General features: G+C 42.0%; 1 protein-coding gene across 1 annotated transcript in view; it reads right to left on the bottom strand.

Annotated features, from left to right (window-relative positions):
• Nucleotides 1–23,036, bottom strand: part of PDZD8 (PDZ domain containing 8) — a 92,821-nt gene that overhangs the window by 42,426 nt on the left and 27,359 nt on the right. The window contains exons 2-3 of the mRNA XM_006262713.4: nucleotides 19,582–19,704; nucleotides 7,356–7,458 (exon numbers count right to left, since the gene is read on the bottom strand). Coding sequence (XP_006262775.3) covers nucleotides 7,356–7,458; nucleotides 19,582–19,704 — 226 coding nt within the window. The remainder of the gene's footprint in view (nucleotides 1–7,355; nucleotides 7,459–19,581; nucleotides 19,705–23,036) is intronic.

Raw genomic sequence — 23,036 nt, 5'->3', positions numbered from 1 at the left:
AAGTGTCCCCAGGCCAGAGTTGATGGGTGCAGAGTTCGGGCACCCAGTCTGGCTCCGGAGTGTCAGGAGCCTGGCCTGGCCTCCATCAACATCGGGGGAGCTCTTAGATATTTGTTTGCTGCCTCCCGGCAGGGTGCTAACACAAGGTCTAGCTGAAGTACTGATACAGTATATAAATTGAGATGGAAATTTAAGAGGACAAATATTTTGGCTTCAAACCTAACACTGTGAAATATGGTACTTTACCTGTATTTCTGCAATGGAAAGTATTTATCCTGCAAAATACAAAAGATACTCTCTACACTGCTTAAATTTACACAGTATATGGTTTATTTTGTCTTGGATTTTAAACAGCCCCAGATTATTAAGACTGCAATTGGAAAATCTGTTCCTTGATTGGCACAAAAACAAAAAAAATATATATACCTAGAGTGTCCTTGGGACTCCAAGCATTACCTGAAAATACTTTAATAACATGTCTCCTAATATTTCTCAGATTATCTGCCTAGCCATTTTCAAATCAGATCATTTCTTATTTAAAAACCATGGTAAAGAAGTTTCATTTTTAGTTGTGAATAGGTCTGGATTAATTTCTTTCAACAGATCTTTAAAAACTGGTAGCAGCGGATAGAAAACTCCCAGGGTTAAAAAAAAAAAAATGCAGTATAAAAATGTGTACAAACCCTCCGGCTAGTCAATACTCTGACAATCTTGCAATACCAATAACAGATGAATATTTGTTAGTGCACAGATTATGAAGGGAAGACAAGTAAGAGTTAGGTCTCAGCTCCAAAAAAATTGAATCAAATTTGATACATAGCCCAAAGAAATGGAAGAGGTATTAGTCCAGCTACATTTTCCCCACTCCTGGCATTATTAAATAACTTGATAAAGTTATTGTTTTGTTTAGTTTCCAATACAACAGAAAGCATGCATACGTGGAGAGAGAGAGAGAACACACATTACAAAATATGGATGTACACTACTATTTGTATTATTTTCTATTCATACAAATAATAAAAAGGACAGACTCTCCATATTCTACATGTCCTCCCTGGGCAGGACTTGCACAGATAAGTAGCTAGTCAATTCAGCTGAAATATCCTTTCTTCCCATTGTACAAGAGACGATTGCAAAACCACTTACTGTATATACACAATTCTCACTTCCAGGCTTCTCTCCATTTTGCTAGGATTATACACACTACTGCTTTTTATACTTGAAGAGGCATGCTTTGAGAGCTCCTGTGGAATTAGACAGCCCTTTTGGGAGTTTTATTAGAGTACCTCTCTCAGGACCGGCATTCATCTCCATAGCTACAAAGCTGAATTTGGACTACCAGTACTCTGTAGAGTAAAACTGGCACCTGAGTGTTGCTTCAAGTATTACACAGAAGTGTTATGTGGAGCTATTTTCATTTTATTCATGAGTTTGTGGAGAAAAAAAAAAATAGTAATTTTATGCATTACAAAGAGTGTGAATAATTCAAGCGAATAATTCCCACAGAGCTCCCTTAGGCCACGAATTCTCTCTGTAAATACAATTCAGAACAAACCCCAAATTCTCTCTTATTATGTAGTCCTCAAAATAAAAAGCTACATGTTATTTCACTGGAAAATTTCTGAAACATAAGGAGCTAGTGCAAGGTATAACTTTTTGTTAACACAAATATTCCAAATAACTATCCATCTGGATGAGAAATGTAGGAAGCCATTCATCTTTAATGATCTGCTCTTTGAACATGGACCCTGTTTATGCATACAATAAATGCGTACAGCAAATCCATGAATAACATTTACTGCAACACTATCTAATAGTACATTTAGAAATGCTGCAAACAATTTTGCATCGGAATGTGTCAATTCATCTCTCTGAGGTCGCATACATGTCTCAAGTTGATTTAATAAACATCTTGGAAGCACAAGACACCCTTGTACTACAACATCCAGTGCACTACTGAAATGTCTAAATTTAATAACATAGCATCATTTTTCAAAACTGACACATACTAATATTCCATAAATAATGAGATCAGATTAAAGATTCACCATTCATTACAAAATATTAAAAACTGTCTAAACTTTTATCACTGCTAGCATAATAAAGAAGAATGAAAATGCCAATAACTACAGCAAGTTATGAATATTTTCTTTAAGAATACTGCAGAACACAGTCCAAATCAGATGCTGCGTCTTCATGTAGATATGCAGCTGTAAACTGACCATATTCAGCTATCTTTCATTTCTCACGAGAATAATCTATTACCTCTCTTGTGTTCATCTAGGCGTGCATTTCTAGTCTTGTTATCAATTCCTTTTCAGTTACTACTGAAAGTTTAACTGTTAAAAGATACTGGACAATGTAAGAGCATCAGCTCTCCATTGACTAGTCTCTTTCCATTACAGCGGAAAGCCAACAATGCATACAGCACTCTCCGAGGGTACTGGGGCAACTGCTACCGAGATGTGTTCCCAGCAACTCTCAAGTCAGTGCTCTGACAGACTCGCACAGCATGGTACTTGAGCTAGCATGAAGGCAGAAACTTGTACGTTATTTTGAATCTACTCCAACAGTTTTCAACATTTTCCAACTCAATGCACCCTTAAAAATGCCAGCTGTTAGCTCCGACTTGTTTTTTTTGACTAAGGAAAAATAAAAGAGCATTTTTTTTTGCAAAGAACTCAGAAAGACCACAACAGGCAAGAATGTTTTTTGACACTATGGATTCCTATTTGATATCTCTGCATTGAGCTTGTACATTATGTGTAGGGGCGTGCAGACTTAGTGCTAATATTGTGCAACACCCTTAAAAGGCTCTTGTGGCATCCTGCTTTAATATTATTCTAGCCTTTCTTTATATTTCTTTTTGAATTTTAACCATGAAGGGTGACTTCACCTTTATAATAAAAAGATATTACCGGCTACTCAAATTGCTCACTTCAAATGCTACATGGTTCTTACATTAAGATGATCTGTAATAAACACAACCCTTAAGTAAAATTCCCAGATTCCTTTATGAATGCATTTCCCTTAAAAACCTGGGGCCCACAAGAGGCTGTAGACTACTGATTCTCAGCCAGGATGCCACAGCACCCTGGGGTGCTTCCAGATCCTCTGAAGGGTGCCAAGAAGTGTGAGGACATAAGCAAGGTAGGAGGAGGTAAGTAAAAAAAACACAAGCTCAGGCTTGTCCCTGCCTGGCTGATCCCCCACCCCCACTGCCCAGCCCCTCGCAAGGAAGCAACCACTGTAATACATAAATTCATTTTTTTAAATTTGCTGCAGTTCACAAAAGTTATGGAGGAGTGCCTGCAGTCTAGCGAAGGGTGCCTGAGAGTTCAAAAAGGTTGAGAACCCCTGCTGTAGTAACTAGCATAAACTTTTAGATAAATACATATGCACTATTTATTAAAAAAAAAAAAAGAAAGATTTTAATGCTATGATGTGTGCTCTCTAATTAGCATTGTTTCAAGGGAGTTCTCTTGGTATTTCATCTGGTTTACCACTTGAAGAACTGCTACCTGCGCGGGCCAGGGGGCGAGCCGGGCCCGTCTTTGCGCACGCGGGCTGTGGCCAGCAGCCCGGGCACGCGGGGTCGGAGGAGACCGTGCGGCAGCAAGGCACGCACGGGCTAGAATTAGTCACAGAGGCGTAACGGTTGATTGAAAGATTATTTACTTACACCCAAGATGGTCGCGGTGTAGGCTGGACAGTTTCCAGGTGCAGCTCCGCTTAAATCCTCATTGGAGGACTACAACAAATTCGGTTCTTTGGCCCCGGAGTTGTTAAGGCTCCGCGGGTTCGGCAATTTCTTTCTCACGGAGTTGTCGAAGCTCCGTAAGCTCTGTTCGGTTCTCAGGCCCCGGAGTTGTTAAATCTCCGTGGATTCGAAAATCGAGTATATAGGAAAGGGATACGTCTAGGATTGTGCTTGGCAATGGGGAGGGGCCAGAGGATGTTTAGACCTCTGTTGCCTGCTTAAGAGATGCGCTGGGTCCGTGAGGATCCGCAGTGCTTAGAGATCTTCACACAGCGTGCATATATTAGAATCGGCCAATAATGTGGCACGAATCCTCATACAAATGGCGGGAACTCCTTTGCACCGTGCATTTCTGAGATGCAAAAGAAATGCACCATGCAAAGAAAGCTACAAATTGGCAGGAAATTCCCCGTTGCACTGGAGTTCTCTTCTGCAGCAGAGAACTCCACCGTGAAAGGAAGCTGCAATTTAGCGGGAACATAATTTAGCGATGCCGAAGCGCACACAAACAAAAACTCACAACTTTGGGTTGTGACACTACCCACTTACTAACAGCATAGTAAAGGCTTTGCTGGATGCACTTAGGTAATTTGGACATTGCTTGGTAATGCACAAAAGTTAGCATACCAAAAATGCATTTATATAGCTGACAGCCTAAGTTACCAAATTATTTTGTACTTCTTCCCCTTTGTGTTATACAGTTAAATAAGAGCTAAACTTTTAAGAACCTTGCCCCAAATATTTTTCTAATGGTCTAAATGCTATTGACCCAATCTCAACCTTAGTCATCAGTTTATTTGTACTGCCATCTGCTGTCAGGATTACACTACTGCTATGCCAGTAATATTTTAATTTTTGCAATTAATGAAACAGCAAAAGGCAGGCATAATATTCCTACTCACACCTTATAAGTTTGTTCTGTGACATATGCATTAAATAATTGTTCAACACCACATGCTAAACACAATTCTACATACAAATCAATGTAGTTTTAATTGCTAGCACAACAATCCTGCAGACATGAGGGAATATTGCTTGGGACTGCTTTCATGTGAGGAAGTACTAGCAGGACTGGATTCTTATCCCAAAAAATTACAGTATCATAATATACTAGTATAGTATTATTTACTTAACTGAGAGTTCTGATATTGGTTGCTATAGGAAGTATATTAGGAGGCTCAGATAACCTGTACTAAATGACAGTATACTGAGAGAAGGCTTTTGCTCATAACAGTTAATAAAAGACGGAAAAACAAAAGATCAAAACGCAACAGCAAAAAAACCCACCAAAACAAAACAGACAATTAAATGACTTCATTATAGTAAAGATCTGTTAAAGTTTCTTTTAAAGATCTTTCAATTCAAACAATACTGTTCAAGAGAATCCTGATTCAGATTAATTAACTTGCATTGCTAGTAGGATCTGAAGCTACACCCATACACAGACTTGTACACTGTACCTTTTATCTGAGGAACTCTCCCAGATCCTCCCACACAGAGAAGGGAAAAGCATAGTTTGTGGACTGTGTCTGGCTAAAATTAGTGCAAACCACCAGTATGATCTGTTTCCCATATACAGGATCATGGGGCTGGAAGGGATCTCACAAGGTCATCTAGTTTAGCCCCTTAGTCAGGGATGATCCTGCCCTGAGCAAACAAAGTGTCCGCCTGACTGCTCTTGAAAACTTCAAGGATGGAGATTCCAGAACTCCTCTAAATAGCCTATTCCAATGCTTGACCACCTTCATAGTCAGAAGGTTCCTCCCAATCTCCAAACTCAATTTTCTCCGATGCATCTTGAGACCATTGCTCCTGGGTATTTGAAGACTTTCCAAATTGTACCCCCCTCCAAATCTTCTGCAGACTAAATAACCCAAGTTCTTTCAACCTTTTCTCACAAGTCATGCTTTTGTTGCATACTTAATCTATGCTAGCAGTTTTCAAACTTTCTAAAGACTTGGAATCCTTTTACATCACTTCTGCTTTGCAACCCCTATGCCAGACTCCACACAGTCCAGGGGCCCTGGCCCTGCAGGCAGAGCACTGCCATTACCTCCAATCTCTCTGCAGAACCCCTGACAACCTACTGCAGAACCCCAGGGTTCCATGGAAAAGTTTGAAAACCACCAATTTATATGGAAACAAAACTACAGTAATTGTACACAAGTTATTTGCACAGTCTAACCTTTAGGATAAATAGTTGATACTTAGCAATCCCCAACTGGTTCTCCTGTATACAGCTGATTGCTTCTCCTGCACATGTTAATTTCTTCCAGTAGAAAAATGTCCAGGAACTGAATTGTACAGACATTCCTCCAGTTCCATGGTGGAAGAGCTTCACGGGCATGGTTTCCAGCCAGGGGGCACTAGGGGGTTGCTCCCTGGGCTATGCTCACTCTTAGGAGAGCCCATTAATTGACTGTCTGCCCTGTCCCCTGCCTGGGAAGGGGACAGGCTGTCAAGTGACAGTTGGCAGCTGCTGAAAAGCAACAGCAGATACAGACAGCTAAGGAGGGTTTCGGCCCCAGGAGAATGCTCCCCAACCCCACCTATCAGCTGACTGGCACAAGGGAGACATTTTCTCATGGTGGAGAAGCAGACACAGCAGACTACCTCACCCTGTGCTGCTTCAGGCTGACCCACAGCAGTACAGGGCAAAGCTGGGGCATTTAATTGCAGCAGCAAGCCTCACTCACCCCACTCTGCTCAGTGTCAGCTGGGCAGCCCACATGGCAAGGGGAAGCCAGAGGCGCTGAGAACCAGGCATGCAAAGGCTTTCCCCAACCTGGACTCCAAGCCCCTCCAGCTTTCAAGCTGCTGCCCCCACTGCCCAGCTAAAAGCAAAGGAAAACCAGAAAGAGAGCATTTCTTGCTGTGCTCAGGAGTTGCTGCTTCTTGACTGCTTCCCTTTGCCCTTCCCTTCCCTCCTGCCACTCAGCTGGGCAGAGGGGTCAGCCAATTAAAAGCCAGAGGGACCAGCAGTCTGGCTTGGGGAAAACCCAGGTCCCAGCCACTCCGGCTTCCCCCTGCCATCCAGCTGACCTGGAGCACAGCTGGGCAAGGCAACCTGGTATGTCTCAGCCACAAGGCTTGGGAATCTTGCCACTAAGGCAAAATGCCCGGACCCTACTCTGTACTGAAACTTTACAGTGAGAAGCAAGTGGGGAGCAGCAGGTAACCGCTCCTCCTCTCACCTCCCGGTCTACAGGAGGTGGGGGCAGGGGACAGCTGCTCCCACCACCTTCTGCAGACCAGAGACCCCAGTCTCAGGAAGACAAAGGTGCCTTTTCCTTGGTTCAACTCCTCTTGGTCCCTGGGAAGAGTTAAGGCAGAGGAAAGTTCAGATGTTTAGTTTCCTGTAAGGGAACTCTGGTTATTCCCCGATAATTTTTCCTGCCAGAGCAGCCATTTTTGATTTGGGAGAAAAAGCTTGGATAACTGCACACTTCGTGTTTCTACTGGGAGAATGGCAATTCTCCCCGTAAAAAATGAACACCTGTGTGGCCATTGACTATTTAAGCTAAAACAGGAACTCTACAGTCTCAGAAGAGTGTATCAGAGAAGCTTAGCCATGTACCATTTTTATGGAACTTACTGTTTTTATGGAACTCCTCGACTTTTCTTCCCAAACATTATTGCTCAGCTCCAGCGTGCAGTGAACATTTGTTTCTCTTTCATAGGATCCAAAAAATAGTAATCTGAAAACAAAAAACAGCAGTACAAGTATTTTAACAATTTTATACAGTCAAATTATATCAGTATATGCTTTAGGAACAACTTTTTAAAACTTATTCACCTTTTTCATACACTGTAACAACAGTTCTCTAGTGCTAAATTTAATTTGTACCAAAAGAGAAAGTTTTAAAAGACTTCTATGCCCTCTAGTGGAAGAACTGAGTAAATAAAAGTGGCCACAGTTTTACTGAAGACAGGGTAGAGATGCAGTTATCTATGCAAGTAATGCTATAGAAATCATTTAGATATACTAAATGAACAGTGCATAAATTTTTGTGAGCCTGAGACCACTTCATCAGGTCCTGTGAAAGGACATGCACAGAGGATTCTATTAAACAGGGGCAGTAATTTCAGTATCTTCTTAAAAGCATTTCCAATACTCCCATCTTTAAGTAGATAAACTGCATGTTTACAAGAAATGTTTTTTCTAGTCTCTTGACTATTTAAACATTCCTCCCACTGCCAAAAGTTCACTACTGATTTGCCTGGTTCAACAAGATAAATAAAATTACTGCAACATTTAAGCTAAGATTCCACTTTATAGCTGACTTATTTCTACTTAATGATGCCCGTATTCCATCATCGATATGGCTTTTCTCCACATAAATGTTAACATCTCCCCCTTATTTTTTATGTATAAGCTTTTATCCCAAAAGATAGTAAAATTCTTCAACTGAATAATTTGCAGTATAAATGAAATGCACCAGCCTCGGTGCAGAGACACATTCAGGATGTGTAGGCTGCACAATAATAGGTGGCAGATGGATAGAACGTTTTGGGATGATGCAAACTCTTCGTGCTCACAACAAGTACTGGCTTTTTGTTGTCTACACCTTAAATGTCAAATTCATCTCAGACCCTGGGCTGGGGTGGCAGCAGGTCAAGCAGGGCTATATGGGTACTGCCCTCAATCCCATTTCCTCTTTGCCCCATGGCTGCTGCTGATAACTATGTCCAACAGGACCCCAAGTTCTGCAACAGTTCTGCCCCCAAATTCATACAGAACTGACAAAAATGGCATCTAGGGTCCCAATCTAAAAGATACTATGTAAAATAACTTCCAATACTCTGAAAATCATCACCCTGAAAGAACAGAGCAAGGTCGGAATTTTAACCTTAAATTAAAAAGACTGGTTCCCTGGGACTGGGAGCACTAAACTGTCAAGCTCTGGAAAAAGACTGCCAAGCAATTCAAGACCCTGCTATTTTTCTAGAGCAGCAACCAACCTGCCTTTTAACATTACGTTAATTAGTAAACCGAGCAATTGACATATTTTGGATTCTGATCAAGGAAATGTTTAAAAAGAGATTAACACACAAATGTGTGTGCGCGCGTGCACACACAGAAATGTTTTAAGTACAACTAAACTGTATGCAAGAGTGCGTATGTGTGTGAATGTGGGTGCAGGGGGAAAGACAAGAATGTGGGTGCAGGGGGAACAAGACAAAGGACGTTAGCACCTCACAAAATAAGTTATATTTCAGAGCCAAAACTGATATTCTGCCACATTCACAAAACTCCATTCATTCTTAGCAACTATGTGCTCTTGAAAGGTGGTTAATGGTAACATGCTTGAGAATGCAGAACTTTCCAGTTATGAAGGATATGCTTTTAAAATTATATTCTACCAAAATCAAAACCCAGTAGAAAAAGCTATTAATTATTACTGGACTCTGAAGAGCCCTTGTGGAGCAATCCTGTGGGGTGGTAGATGGGGAAGGTTGAAACAGGGGGAACCCTGTAGTATCTCTTCTGATTAGTCTGTTGCAGGCTCTCAGCAAGGCATGTTCTCATAAGACTTGCATTTCTGGTCTCAATTTAGGGAGAACTGGGTGAGAGCAGGACACTAATTCTATTGCTGATACAGCTCTCCTTTTACCAGTTCTTCTCATGAAAGGCAACCAAATCTGACACATTGTATTGCTTAGCAGCTTTCTTCTTCCAACCCCCTCCCCCCAAAAATGTGAAATTAAACCACATAGCCAATATAAAATTTAAATGGATGTAACCACACTCTCGTTTCAAGTTTCTGGGAGTTCCAGAAGTGATCCGTTATAGTACGAGTTGACATTTTAAGACTCATCTTACTATTTGGTTTTACTGCCTGTCCTCCTCCTTCAGCCTATTTTTTCAAACTGTTTGTGACAGGATATGAATTAGCGAACTCAGATTAGTTATACACATATTTTCACTTTCACTACTTAGATCCACCCAAATGTTCCCCTATTATACTTTGGATACTATGCAGATGAAATGTGAGAGAAAAACTGGAGTCCAAGCAATGCTCACTATTAATCCAATTACACAAAAAGAGATAGTTAAAGCTGCAAAAATAGAAAGATCTGACTAATTCCTGCAGTGAGGGCTGGGGCTGCACAGCCAGGACAGGGTGGGGGGTGGGATGGAGCAGCTGCTTGCTCGGGCAGATACAGGGGTGGGTCCACTGCTGTGCGCACCCCCAGAGGAAGCATGGGGGGCACATACCCCCTGGATCTGTGGGGCAAGGGTGGGCTGCTACTGTGCGCTCGAGGCCGGAGGTCGAGCTAGCCTCTTCCTAGCAGGGGGCCTGGGTCAAGGCTGCAGCAGTGCTGGGAAGGGGGTTATGGTAGGGAAGGGGGCTACAGCCAACCCAAAGTTTGCTGTAGCCCGCCCCTGCCGCCCCCCAGCACCACCCTGAATGCAGCCTGGGCCCAGGCCCCTGCCAGGAAGAGTCCAGCACACCTTCTGGCCCCAAGCATGCAGCAGCAGCCTGTCCTCACCCCGTCCATAGATCCGGGAGACACGTGCCCCACCATGCTTCCTCTGGGATGTGCACAATGGCAGGAGCCACCCCTCTGAATGAGCTGTGGCTCTGTCCTGTGCCCTGCCCCGCCTGTGCAGCACCAGCTCCTGCCCCAGCCCCACTGCCTCCCTCAATGCAAGGGCCTTGATCCGTCTCTGCACCTGCCCTCCCCCACAGACTTACCAGCTGGACTCTGCTCTCTAAGCTGCTGGGCTGCACCTCTGGCCACATGCATCCTGCAGCCATGTGCATGCACGTGGCATTTAACTGGTGACATTATTCGGTCATAGCAGCCAAAAAAGGCTGACTGCCGACGATGTCAATTTCCTTTTATTGGTGCCGATACAATATGGACCGACGTATCAGTGCATCTCTAGTGTGAAGGTATATGCTTTCCTTCAAGCCATCAAAAGCATAGTGCAGCAGCATGGAGAAAAAGATCCCAGAGTGTGGGTGCCAGAACACAACCCTGCTTCACTCCGCTTTTCATCTCAAACCTGTCAGAGTTTGATTCATCAAACTGAACTGTGGCCTGCATACTTTCATGGAAGGAGCGTATTCTGCCGTGTAAAGTTGCGGGGTATGCAATCTTTACCAGGACCTTGAACAAACCTGCTCTGCCGATAGTGCCAAAGGCTTTCGTCAGGTCAATAAATACTACATACAGTGGCTTATTTTGTCCTCTGCATTTTTCTTGAAGTAGGAGTAACGAGAATATCATGTTCACTTTTGATTTCCCTGCTCTGAATGCACACTGTGATTCCAGGCAGATGTGGTCAGCAAGTTGCTGCAAGCATTTCAGGATGACTCTGGGAAAAGCCTTGCCTGTGACACTGAGGAGAGAGATGCTCCTATACTTGTTGCAGTCACTGTTGTCTCCCTTGCTCTTGTCGAGAGTGATGATGTTGGCATCACGCATGCCCTGGGGTGCTTGATCTTCCTTCCAGCAGCACACTAGAAGTTGATGAAGATGTGGTAGCAGGTTAGCCTTCCTGCACTTGAAAACCTCAGCTGGGATGCCAACCTCCCCCTGGTGCTTTTCTGCTTGTTAGAGAGTCTATGGCCTTGCCAAGTTCTTCAGGGGTAGGCTTTTTGTCTAGCTGTGCCGGTACACCTAGAGTTGGAAGTTGATCCAGTGCCTCTTTTGAAATGTCTGTTTCATGGGAGTAAATCCCTAAGTAATATTCGACCCAGTCTGACATCCGCTTGTTCTTGGCAGTGATTTTTACTTTGCCATCTTGAGACTTGAGGGGGAAAACTTTAGTGACAGCTGGGCCAAGGGCTTTCTTCAGGCCATCATACATAACTCGCAGGTTTCCTGTGTCTGAGGCAAATTGTATGTCTTGACATAGGTCAGTCAGTCCAGCACTGGTTTGTGCTGAATCTGGCTATTTCTGTACCAATGTCCCAGCATGCTTCAGTTTAGCCTTGAAACTTTCTGTTGGAATCTGGTTGTGTTTCAGATAGGCTGTATTCTTGGCTTCAACAAGTGGTAGCTCTCTTCCAAGTATGCCTCAAACCAGTCTTTATTTGACAATTTCTTTTTCCCATATACTTCTGTGGCTGTTTCCTGGTAGCGTCTAAATTTTAGCATCTAAATAATTGGGTTTTTAAAGAACTTTCAAAGAAAAGCTTTAGGAATGATTCAGGACCACATTCCCATTGTCTTGTTTTTCTCCCAACCCATTCAACCATATGCCAAGTATGATGGGAAGGGAGAAGAAGATACAAAAAGGTCCAATCCTCCTTGTATGGTAAGGGAAGATACCATCCCTTGTAAGCCTCCAAGGCAGGGGTAGGCAATAATTTTGGCTGGAGGGCCACTTCATGAATTTTGGTGTCTTCGAGGACTACACTTTTTTCTCTCTCTCTCTTTACTCCCCCCATCATCCCCATCCTGCCCTGCAGCATATCCCAAACCCTACCCCACCTGGAGCTGCAGGATGCCCCATCCCCACTTTGCCCAGGACCTTCTGGCCACATCCATAGCTAATACCAGCACCTGCCTGGCACAGAGGAAGCAGTCCTGGGTGGATGCTGACATCAGCTGTGGACAAGGCCAGCAGGTTCCAAATGGGGTTCAGGGAATCTGCTTGGATCCACAGCTGATGCTACTGCGTCAGCACTGGGAGGAAACAGTCCTGCCGGCTCGCCCAGCAGAGCAGAAACAGCCCCACCTAACTAGCATCATGCAATGGCCAGAGCTGCTGAAGTTTCTATGGCAGGTCTGAGGCACTGTAAATTAGGAACTTAAAAATTAGCAAGCCCAAAATTACTCTCAAACTTACTTTCAATGCCTCAGCTCCGCACTTGTAAAGTTGGGGCAATGCCGGCCTTTCACTTCATAAGGGAGCTAAAGCAGCTGAAGTTTGTGAGATACTCCAATAACAGAAGTGATGAGTGCCATAAAAAAACCCAAGAAGCAGCAAATTACTCTATCCTAAGAGCAGAGTTTAAAGTAAAAGCTTGGTGCTACACACTGAACACTAAGAGGAAAAAAACCATATAGCTGAACATTGTATATTTGTGCACTGGATGAAGCAGGGTGTGTATACAATGATCCTATAATTAAGGACTGAATCATGATGCATAGCAACAAGAAGCCCCATAACAAGGTTTTATAGACAATTATAGTTCTGAAACTTCTTAACTTTTGAGTGCCTTGTTTTTGTAATATCAGTATATGCCTTTAGAGGACAGCGGAGGTAGTTAGTGTCAGTGATTCAGACCGGGTCAAGGTCAACTGGAGTCTTAAATGAAGAAATGAGAAGACCAAAATGATGGCACTGAAATCTGCCAATGAATGCCTGCTGCTGATGGCAGATCTTGCGGGGGGGAAGCAGAGCTACAAGAAGGGGTATGCAGCAAAACTGTGTTGCTGCTGTTTCTTCACATGACAAGGGTACAGTAATGAGTTCCCTTGGTATTGCCCTTTATTGGCAAGTGAAGGGGAAGGGAAGCTAAAAATCCAAGGAGATGTGTAAAACAGTCCATCAAGGTGGCAGAAATTATCCTTCTAGCTCTTAAATGGGGCAGGCAAGGGAGTCCAATCTCTCCCCCAATGTTGCCAGTATTTTTATTCTACACCTCTCAAATAGCCCTATGTGACCCTAACTTGTCCAATAGAAGGAGTATATTGCTCAGAAGACTGGAAGACATTCCTGACCCACACACCATGTATCTAGTGACTGAACTATGCCAACAGGCTTGGAAATTAAAAAAGGTGAGGTGCTAAGAGTTACCATGCAGAGGAAATGTTTAAGTACTAAACATGCGTATGCGTTTGTACACACGATAGAATGCATTTTACATACTACAGAGTCGTTTGACCCATTACATACATTTAAACAATTCTGGAGGGAATTTAATGTTCATATTTGCAAAATAATCACAACAGAAAGGAAATGGACATTTAGATTGTGCTGCAAACCAGCAAACCCACGGTAGTTTAAAAGGTATGAGCTTACTGCCTTTTATATGCTATGTCTGCTTTGCCAAGCAACACAAAGATGGCATGCCTACCCAAAAGCATCTTTCAATCCAAGTGATGATGAAATCAACAGGAAGGAAATGGGGAAGGCAAAAGTAAAGATGATACTTAACTGATCATTTGAGAAATTCATGTGCCTATCCAGGGTCAATTTCCCACTTTTTTCCACCAACTTCAAATATGACTAGTGCTTAAGTTTCCCTGAGTCTGGAGGAATGACTTAGGAAGATTTCAGAGGTATGATGGACTGATTCTGCAAGGAAGTTCTAGTCACGAGGGAAGCAGCAGAATATGTAAAAAGCTTCAGGGCTTTGCTGCTTATGTGTAGAGGCCAGAAAAGACTTTTCTTCTCTTTATGAATGCTACTGTCTTCTGGGTGTTCCCCTCCCACAGCCTTCCTCAGCAGCACTGGACATTGGCCACATCAAAGGCTGGGGGTGTATTGGTGCTCCTGTCCATGCCTACAAGTCTCCCTTACCTCTGGTGTTCTTTACCTGTGGCATATTATAGGATAGTGGTGCTCAACATCCAGCCAACAGTCTGATTTCAGCCCTCAGGGCTCATCACAGGTCTGGCAATTTGGTGCTGGGGGAGCAGTGGCAATAGTAACAATTAATACTGCCACTACTCGCCTATAGTGCCAAAATTTCCAGACCTGTGGGGAGCACTGTGGGCCGGATGACATGGCCCCACACACCAGATGGTACAAAGCTGCTCTCTGTCTGCATCTAGGATGCAGGGCCAGGCCAGCATGCTAGATTGCACCTACGGACTGACCCCACTCATGGGATCTGGCCTATAGACTGGGCTTGCACCACTCATCCAGCCCACAGGGCCAGAAAGTTGAGCACCACTGTTACAGAAGGTTTTTTGTTTGTTCGCTTTGCAGTTGTGCGTGAGGCTTGCAGTGGGTGGTGTTTAGCTATCTTTGGGTAAATGGTTGCCTGTGAATTCAAGAAACTTTGGACTATGACCTTGAAGGGCCCTACCAGTCCTATGTTGCCATTATGTCTCAGAATTACAGGGGAATTTGCACATTCATCAGCGATGCTGTGTAAATGTGGTCAGCAAATAAACGGTGGCCTGATAGCTTTAATTCTTAAGCAAGCCGAGGCAAAGAATTTCATGCAGAATATACTGTCCTGGGGAAACAGGGATAGGTAAAGGGTTTATCAAGCCTGTTGCAACTAGTCAGGAGATTGCAGAATTCCAGCTGGTCTTCAAATCTGAGGAAGAACCTGTCTTGTTGGAGGAGAGGGCACAGAGGTCTCCATCCACAGGCTCGTTTAGGGGAGCTATGTAGGCTAAGCACACTTTTCCTTTCTACTCCCATTTCTATTTGCCCACCATTCCAGTCCACGTGTGTTTGAACAAACTGAAACGAGCAAGCCCAAACCAAAAAGGATTTCCAGCAGTGAAGAGCCTCTGCTAACAACAAAAAATAAGCCAATTAAAAAAACCTGCAAAACATTCCTCCTTCAATTTTAAAAAGAACTGTTGTTCTGTGGCAGGCAGGTCCAAATGAAGTCTGCCTGGAACTAGCAAGGCAGAAGGAACTTCAGAGGCTCAGTCATACTTCTCATGCCAACAGGTCTGGCTCCTGTTGAACTGGTTCCAGTTTCCTCTGGAAACTGTATATGGGTAAATGAGGAAGGGATGGGGTGGGGGGAGGGCTATTTTTTAGAAAAGCATAAACTCTGTTGAAAGTTAGGGGAATTTGAGCACCTAAATCACTGGAGCCTTAGAAATATTTTATCGTTTAAAAGTTGATTTTTCATCGTTTATGCAAACCACAAATGGTTTTAAAAAACCTGCATGTGACTGATTGTCTTTAGTTTGCCAATTCATATTTGATGGGGTGAACAGAATTACTGAAAAATAAAGGGGTTATAACTCAAGCTAAGTGGGCTTCAGAGTTTACTCCTTCCCTATGAACTGGATATTGAATTGAGATTTGATACAAGAGACATGTAAAATGTAAATATGGGCAGTGCAGCTACCCTTTCAGACAACTTACCATATTTACTCAAATTCAAGACTAGGTTCCCCCACCCTCATGAGCATAGGAGGAAAAGCACTTCATTTTATAATTGCATACAAGGAAACCTCATTAATACACTGTCTATCATTAAACTGCTGTCAAAAGCAGCATGTACTCAGCAATGGAACCCAACATGAAGCTGATTAAATGCAGCCAACATGGAGCATGGCCCACATTGGGCAAACATCCTGACAGGAACCTACCACAAGGATAGGTTAGTGCAGCCTATCTGAATAAGATATACAGTAGTGCTCACTGCATGCAGTCTCCCTGTGCCAACTCATTTGCAAATCATGGTGAGCCACTTCACTGAACACATTTCAATATCCTCTTCACTCCCACAGCTGAGCTGTGCCTTTCTTTCCCATTTCTAATTATTCTTGTTTTTTCACCACCCTGAAATGTCTGGCAAACATCAAATGGGGTCCCAAATAGTCCATCCAGAATTCCTCTAACATCTCTCTCAGCCTGGCACATGATTAGTGCAGCCCTGCCCTCCACGAGATGGAGCCAGATCAAGTTGCCTTGTGCTTCACCTGCATATACATTTCTGTAGAATCCTGGAACTTGTGACAAGAACACCCAGTTCCTGCCATGAGTCGAGGGCAAACTAGCATGTGGATCCTTTGTTGTTGGGGAGGGAAGAGAATGGTATCTTAAGTATACACATACTGAGCAGCACTGAGCTGCAGGGTCACCATGGCTTGAAATGCTGTTGACCCTGCTAGGGTCCATCCCAACAAACTGTTGTGATAAATCATGAGCCTTTCGGCTTTGAACTAATATCATGCATAGCTTGTATTATGTAAGTAGATACGAAAATGCTGCTTAAAAGTGTGAGTACAGAAGATCTATGCTAAAACTTGCAGCAGTTTTAAAAAAGGCAAAATGCATCCGTTCTGGATGAACTAAGTCTGTGGGTACCTGTAGCCACTGAACTATTTCAAGGTCAGTGTTTCAGATTTGCCCCTCACCTCCATGTGCTCAGGGAAAACAGTCTAATAGTAGGGAAGGGTGGAAGCAGAGGGCAAGGGGGCTAACCCTCCAGATTTAATTTTCCTGTTGAAACAGTGGGAAGGGGACAGATTAAAGGCAAACCTCCAATAATTAGATCCTATATCTGGAAAATTATAACAAATGTATAAATTTTCCATATATAGAAACTAATAATTGAAGGGTCATCTTGTATTCAAGTAAATATGGTATTTCTTTAAAAGCCTTTCTGAAGATTTTAGGAGACCAGAAAAAAAAATGAAGACCCAACAGACTATGTGCACGCACTAAGCACCAAGTACCCTCACTGGATTTGAACAACATATAAAGGATTTTTTAATAAGTCTACCACAAACCCTTTGAGGGACATGTCTGTGAAAATATGGATGTCTGCTACCAAATTTTTTTAACATAAAAAAGTTCAGTGTTATAGGGACTAGGATATCCCTCAAGCCAAATCACTAAAGCATTCCTACATTACCACATTCTGCACCTGTTATATGAACAATGATTAAAGAGCTAGTAAAAAGACTGCCCAAGGTCTGGAAGTAACAAGAACTTGTTAAAGTCAGCAATGGGACATTTAGTTTTGGTGGAGATCAGATTAAACACCTTATTTATAATCCATTTTTACGCAACTAACAGACACTTGAAAAATAACTCCATACTTTCATATTTTGCCTTTAACCCACCCACTGAAAAACGATTCTTCAGCTGAATTATAATGTGACTGTAAATAAGAGTTCTTGTTTATTCATTTGTGCACTATATTTATGTCACTGGAGGTCCAAGAATCTTCACTAACTGGCTGCTGAGTCAACTTATGGAGCAAAAAAATATAATGGATTTTACTTTTCTACTCTGCTGATTTTCAACTACATTTATTTTTACCCCTACAATATTTCAGAATCAGTTAAATATTCCTCAGATTACAAGAGTTTCAAAACTAAATCATTTTTTGTGAATTGTACAGTGAATGTTATACAAAAGACTAAAACATGCTTTCACATACCAGTGTTATTTGCTATTGTTTTTTCATTTAGAGTTATTTTGTCAAGTTTGTCCACCCCTGAATCATGCATTTCAGTTATTTTACCCATGACATATTCTAATATTATAGGAGCTAAACATTTAAACCTCTTTACTTTACAAATATGAAGTTCTGTAAGTAAATATTCAGGGGCAGATCTAGAAGAGCTGCAATGACACAGCTACATCCCCCCTAGGCCGTGCTACTGGCGCCTCCGAGGAATTTGAAAAAGTCCCCAAAGCAGAAAAGAATCCCCTCTTCTGCTCCGTTCTCAGAGTCACGTCCCCTCCCTTCCTCTCCATCCCCTCACCTGCCGTCTTGCGGCCGGGGGTATGTTCAGAGTTGTTCCTGCTCACTCCAGCTGAGCTGAATGGGGGCTGGGCTCACCTAGGGCAGCAACAGCAACAGCAGCTTCCTGTGCCTGCTCCTGCGGGGACTGGCACTGTGAAGCAACCCACTCCCTCCCTATTGCTGCTGCCACTGTTTCCCAGCTAAGCCCACCCCTCGCACTGCCTAGCTGAAGCAGGCAGGAGCAGCTCTTAAGCTGAAGTGGGGGAATGCTTACCTGCTCTGGGAACTTTAAAAAGTCCCTAAAGGCTCCTGCAGCGCAGTCTGCCTGTGCTGGGGTAGAAGGCTTGGAGCAAGCCTGCAGCCACCTCTGCAGTGTGGGTGGCTGCTCCTGCATCCCCCTTTGCCACCCCTGTATGTGTTAGTTTACAAAATCTATTTGACAACAAAATTAGAAGGGATTATTTTTCCTATAATAAAAATCTAAATTCATATAGTTTAAGAATAAAATGTTTATACAGTTTGATAGACAAATCATCTGGAGAGTTTGAGACCTCAAGAAAATAGAAGATTATAAAAGTTGTCCGTCAAGACTTATTTCCTCGCCCAGTTCTTAGAGAAAACTCTCCAGAGTAAATTATGTTTCCCCCCCTAAACACTGCCTGATTTCTCTGTCCTTATACAAATGTTTTATTTGTGCAGTGATAAAACTTCTAAGATCATACTGTACTGGCAAAATTAAGTCTTCACACTAATTAATTACATTGATAAAGGTACATCTGCCTACTACTGCTTTTTCATCGAGGTTTTGGGCCCTTTGTTTCCTCTGTTTAAAAAAGTTGGTTTTTTGTTACATTTCTTTCAAAAGTTTAAAGGGGATACTAAGATTCATTCCCTAAGTTCAAAAGCCAAAATACCCAAAACAAACAAAGCCCAACACTTATCTTGATTTAAGATCATGACAGTCCTCTTAGCATCCAGATTTCCATAGCTTGCAAGTAAGGAAAAATTCCATTGGTTTGCAAACTATTATCCCAACATTTTTACAAAGTAAGTCTTGCATCTAATTCTTACTGATATGGAAAACCACCTAAATATTACTTATCTATCACTGCAGCCAGTGGGAAGAAGTTTAAAAATCATTTGAACTTTATGCAATTGTATGTCTCAGAGGCTTGGTAACGAGGAAAACAACATTCCATGTTCAAAGGAAATTTCAGAAACGCAAAGATCATTCAGTGGTTGGCCATGTTCGATTCCAGATAATGGTGCAATAAAAGAGATCTCCTCCTAAAATCCTTCCCCCTCACATTTTGAAACAGAGATTGAGAGCCATATGAAAGGAAGTGAACTATATTCCTGAATTTTAAGACCCTATTAAGGCTTGTTGTTATATCATGTACTTAGAAATCAGCTACAGCTTGTTAGTCTAGAAAGACAACCAAAGAGACCTGGTCATACCTGGTACATTCTATTAATGTAACTTTAAGTCGGCCTTCTGTCAGTGGAAAATCTTGTATGCTGAGATCCCGATCTTCATACTCTTCAGGTGACATTACTTGAAATGGAAAAAATGGCTTGAACCTGACAAAATAAAATACAAGAACTCTCAATTTTTGTCAATATCTTATCTTAAATAGTACAAAACACACAATTGAGAAGGAAGGCACAAAGAATGCACGTGTGCATGTGCACATACATATTGTCTCTCTTGCTCTAATAGGGCAATAGTGTTTCTTGAAATAAGAACACCTTATTAAGAACTTGACTAAAAGTCTGACGACCAAAAAAAGCCCCTCGGAGCTACTGTAAATTAGCTCATGCAGAAGAAGCCGAAAACTGTTTTAAACAGCAGAAATATGAATGCTTCACTTCATTTTGATCATTTAAATGGCATAATCAACAGGGCAACTAATTTTGAAAATAAAGAAAGCTTATCAGTTCACATGATAAATGTTTATATTACCAGTGTATTTCATTTGAGAATGTCTTATTGCAGTCATCATCTCTTGAGAAGATTAGTATAAATTTGCAACTTATTTAAAAATCAGTGGATTTAGCTGATCAAGGAGAAAAAAAACTGCAGAAAAATATTTAAATACCATGGCATAAGTTTTCATATATTAAGATACTGATACACTTAGAAAGCTGGAACCTGACAAACAAGATACTATTAGTATCATTATGCAGATTAGTACTCTATTTTTCAGGCTAAACCTTGGCATCACTTGAAAGAACCATCTTTAGAGTGCTGTTTGACTAAGAGTTCAATGTAAAAATAAAACCAAATATTAAACCACCTTCCTCTGCCTGTCATGTGCAGATTTTCTGTATACCTCCATCTGCATTTTAATTCTTTTTTTTTCTCTCTCTAAGACTGATAAAGAAAAGGAGCAGCATATTTCCCCCCATTTGCAGGACATGCTCTATTATTGAATTAAACACAGAAATATCAGGGGCTTTGGTAAAAATCATTGCACTGTCACTCTGTCTATTTATATTCTTAAGTGATCCTACCTTAGATCCCATTTTTAGTCAACCTACTTCTATAATAATATTTTGGAAACATTTGTTGAGCGTTTAATTTACATGCGAGAACTTTTGGTTTTTCTTTATTGACTGTATGTTCATTTCCCACTATGTTTTTTGTCCCCATTCTGTGTCATCTGTGTCACTGTATTTTTAGTTATCAGCTTTGTTTAGAGTATTTGTTAACTGCAATATATGAACATCCCTGCGTGTGGAAGGCATTTGGTATTTCATTAGAATAAACAGACATCTTTCATGAACACTGTTTGACCACTGGAGTCAATTGTTTATCACATTCTGGAGAACAGTGTATACAGGAAGCAGTCATATGCATCTCAAGTGACTTTTCTTTTACTTGAAAATAAATAACCAAATCCCCTTTCACTGATGACACAGCCCTTAAGAGGAAGCAAAACATTCTGACTTGAGACCCTTTAATTTCCATCCTACCTTCCACGTATTCTCATTCAGAATAGCAGGCCCCAAATCATGTCTGAACACAGCATTTTTTTCTGTTCTTGTGAATAAACAGGCCTTAACACTTCAGTTATTTTATCAAAAACCAATTTAATTCCTTACTCTATCCAGAAGTCAGTTTTTCCCTCTTGACTGTGGAGGGACGGGGGGGACCCTAAACCTTGTTTAAGAGTAGTTTTAAGAACTAAACTCTCAGAGTACTCCATTTCTAAAAATGTAATTGCTAGAAGGAGGTAGTAACAGTGTTTTTAAAATAAGTCCCACATCTAAATCCTCCTTGCCCCCACTCCCACCACTCTTTATAATGATATAAGAATATGAAGCAGTAAGAAATCTTAACATTTTTACTAGCTGAACCTTTAACTCCCAAGTGCAGATCTCACCTAGCTTAAGTCTGGTTTGTTATTTCACCCTTAATTCTACTTCAATGTCTTAAAAATTGAGACAAACTACTCATCCTATTCATTTTGTATTAAAAACAGAATTAGCATCGTTTTAAATAAAAATCTGTGAGCTAATGAATTTCCTTGCCTTGCATATACCATCCTACCATCCAGAGGTCTTGATAAAGGACCAGGACCCATCTGTGCAAGGACTGTGTGAAGAAAACAGAGACAGTCCTTGCTCCACAGAACTTACAAATTTAGTGTAACTGACTGCATTGGGTCTGCATTATGAGATTTTTTTTTCTTTTAAAATTGTGCCTTCAATTCACGCTTTGTTAACTTAAAATTATCTGTTTCTGCAGCTAAAATGAAGAATGCTGTCAAACTCTGAGTAAGCAAATACTTTTAGGCTTAGGATCTTCCAGTGTGTGTATTAGCTTCATTTCCAACAGAATGAATGTGAATAAATACTGAAATGGAATAAAATTTTCCTATTAAATTCTAGTTCAGGAATGGGCAATTATTTCAGGTGGAGGGCCGCTTACTGAGTTTTGTCAAGCCATCTTCTAACCTCCATACACAGACCCCCTATAATAAGCCTGCAACAGATTTCAGTGTCCATTTTTTCCCCTTTCCTCTCACAGGAAAATCCTTCAGGCCATTCCATTCTTAAAAGGCACACAGACCCCAACAACAGTTGCTGCTTAGTGGCAGCATTGCCTGTAGTGAGGAATGCTCTCCTATAGAGCTGTCATTGTTTGACCAAACAGGATTGCTAGAAAACAATACAAGATGCTCTCCATTTCCAGCCAGAGGCCAGGTTTCCTACTTCCACGCCTCTGCAACAGACAAGCCTAGGAACAATCTTTATATTACGGAACAAAAGATTTGCAAAGATGCACATGGTGTTTTAGTCAAAAGGCTATCTTAATATTAATACGCTTTACAAGACCTGGTCAACAGATCCAAGTTTTATTTCCAGCTTTACAACAGATTTCTCGTTAACTTAGTGATTTAAGATCTCAATGTACCTAATTCCTACCCTCCCCCGCTTTAAGGAGGGGACAACATTTCAGTAGTATAACTGTTTTCAGTTTGATTTAAAAATAGATTTAGGCCACCTGTCTTTATCAAAACTTCATATTGAATACAAACATGAGCAGATCCAGGATTCTGTAAAAACAGGGTATGGAAGCAGTGGCCAATGCTGCAAGAATGACAGTGCTCTTGCTCCCCCTGCCTCCCCAGTCAAGGGGGCAGGAAGACCAGACTGCAGGAACAGCAGCCAGGGACTTCTGTTCAATCCAGAAGCAGGTACGATTTCCACATCCCTCCCTCACCCCACATACTCTCAAGTCCCTCTTCCCTTCCTCTCCGTGTTGAGGAGCACGACCCCTTGTTCCACCCCTCCCCACCCCATGCTACACTTCTCCTGTCCACCGCTGCTGCCTACCCCGGCTGACCCAGGGGCAGGAAGAACTCCCCAGCTGTTCCTGCCCATCTCCAGCCAACCTACATGGGTAG

This window comes from Alligator mississippiensis, chromosome 6, assembly GCF_030867095.1.
Source record: "Alligator mississippiensis isolate rAllMis1 chromosome 6, rAllMis1, whole genome shotgun sequence".
In the NCBI taxonomy this organism is placed as follows: Eukaryota; Metazoa; Chordata; order Crocodylia; family Alligatoridae; genus Alligator; species Alligator mississippiensis.
The sequence above is the reverse complement of the archived record's forward strand: the minus strand, read 5'-3'. Positions and strand labels throughout refer to the sequence as shown.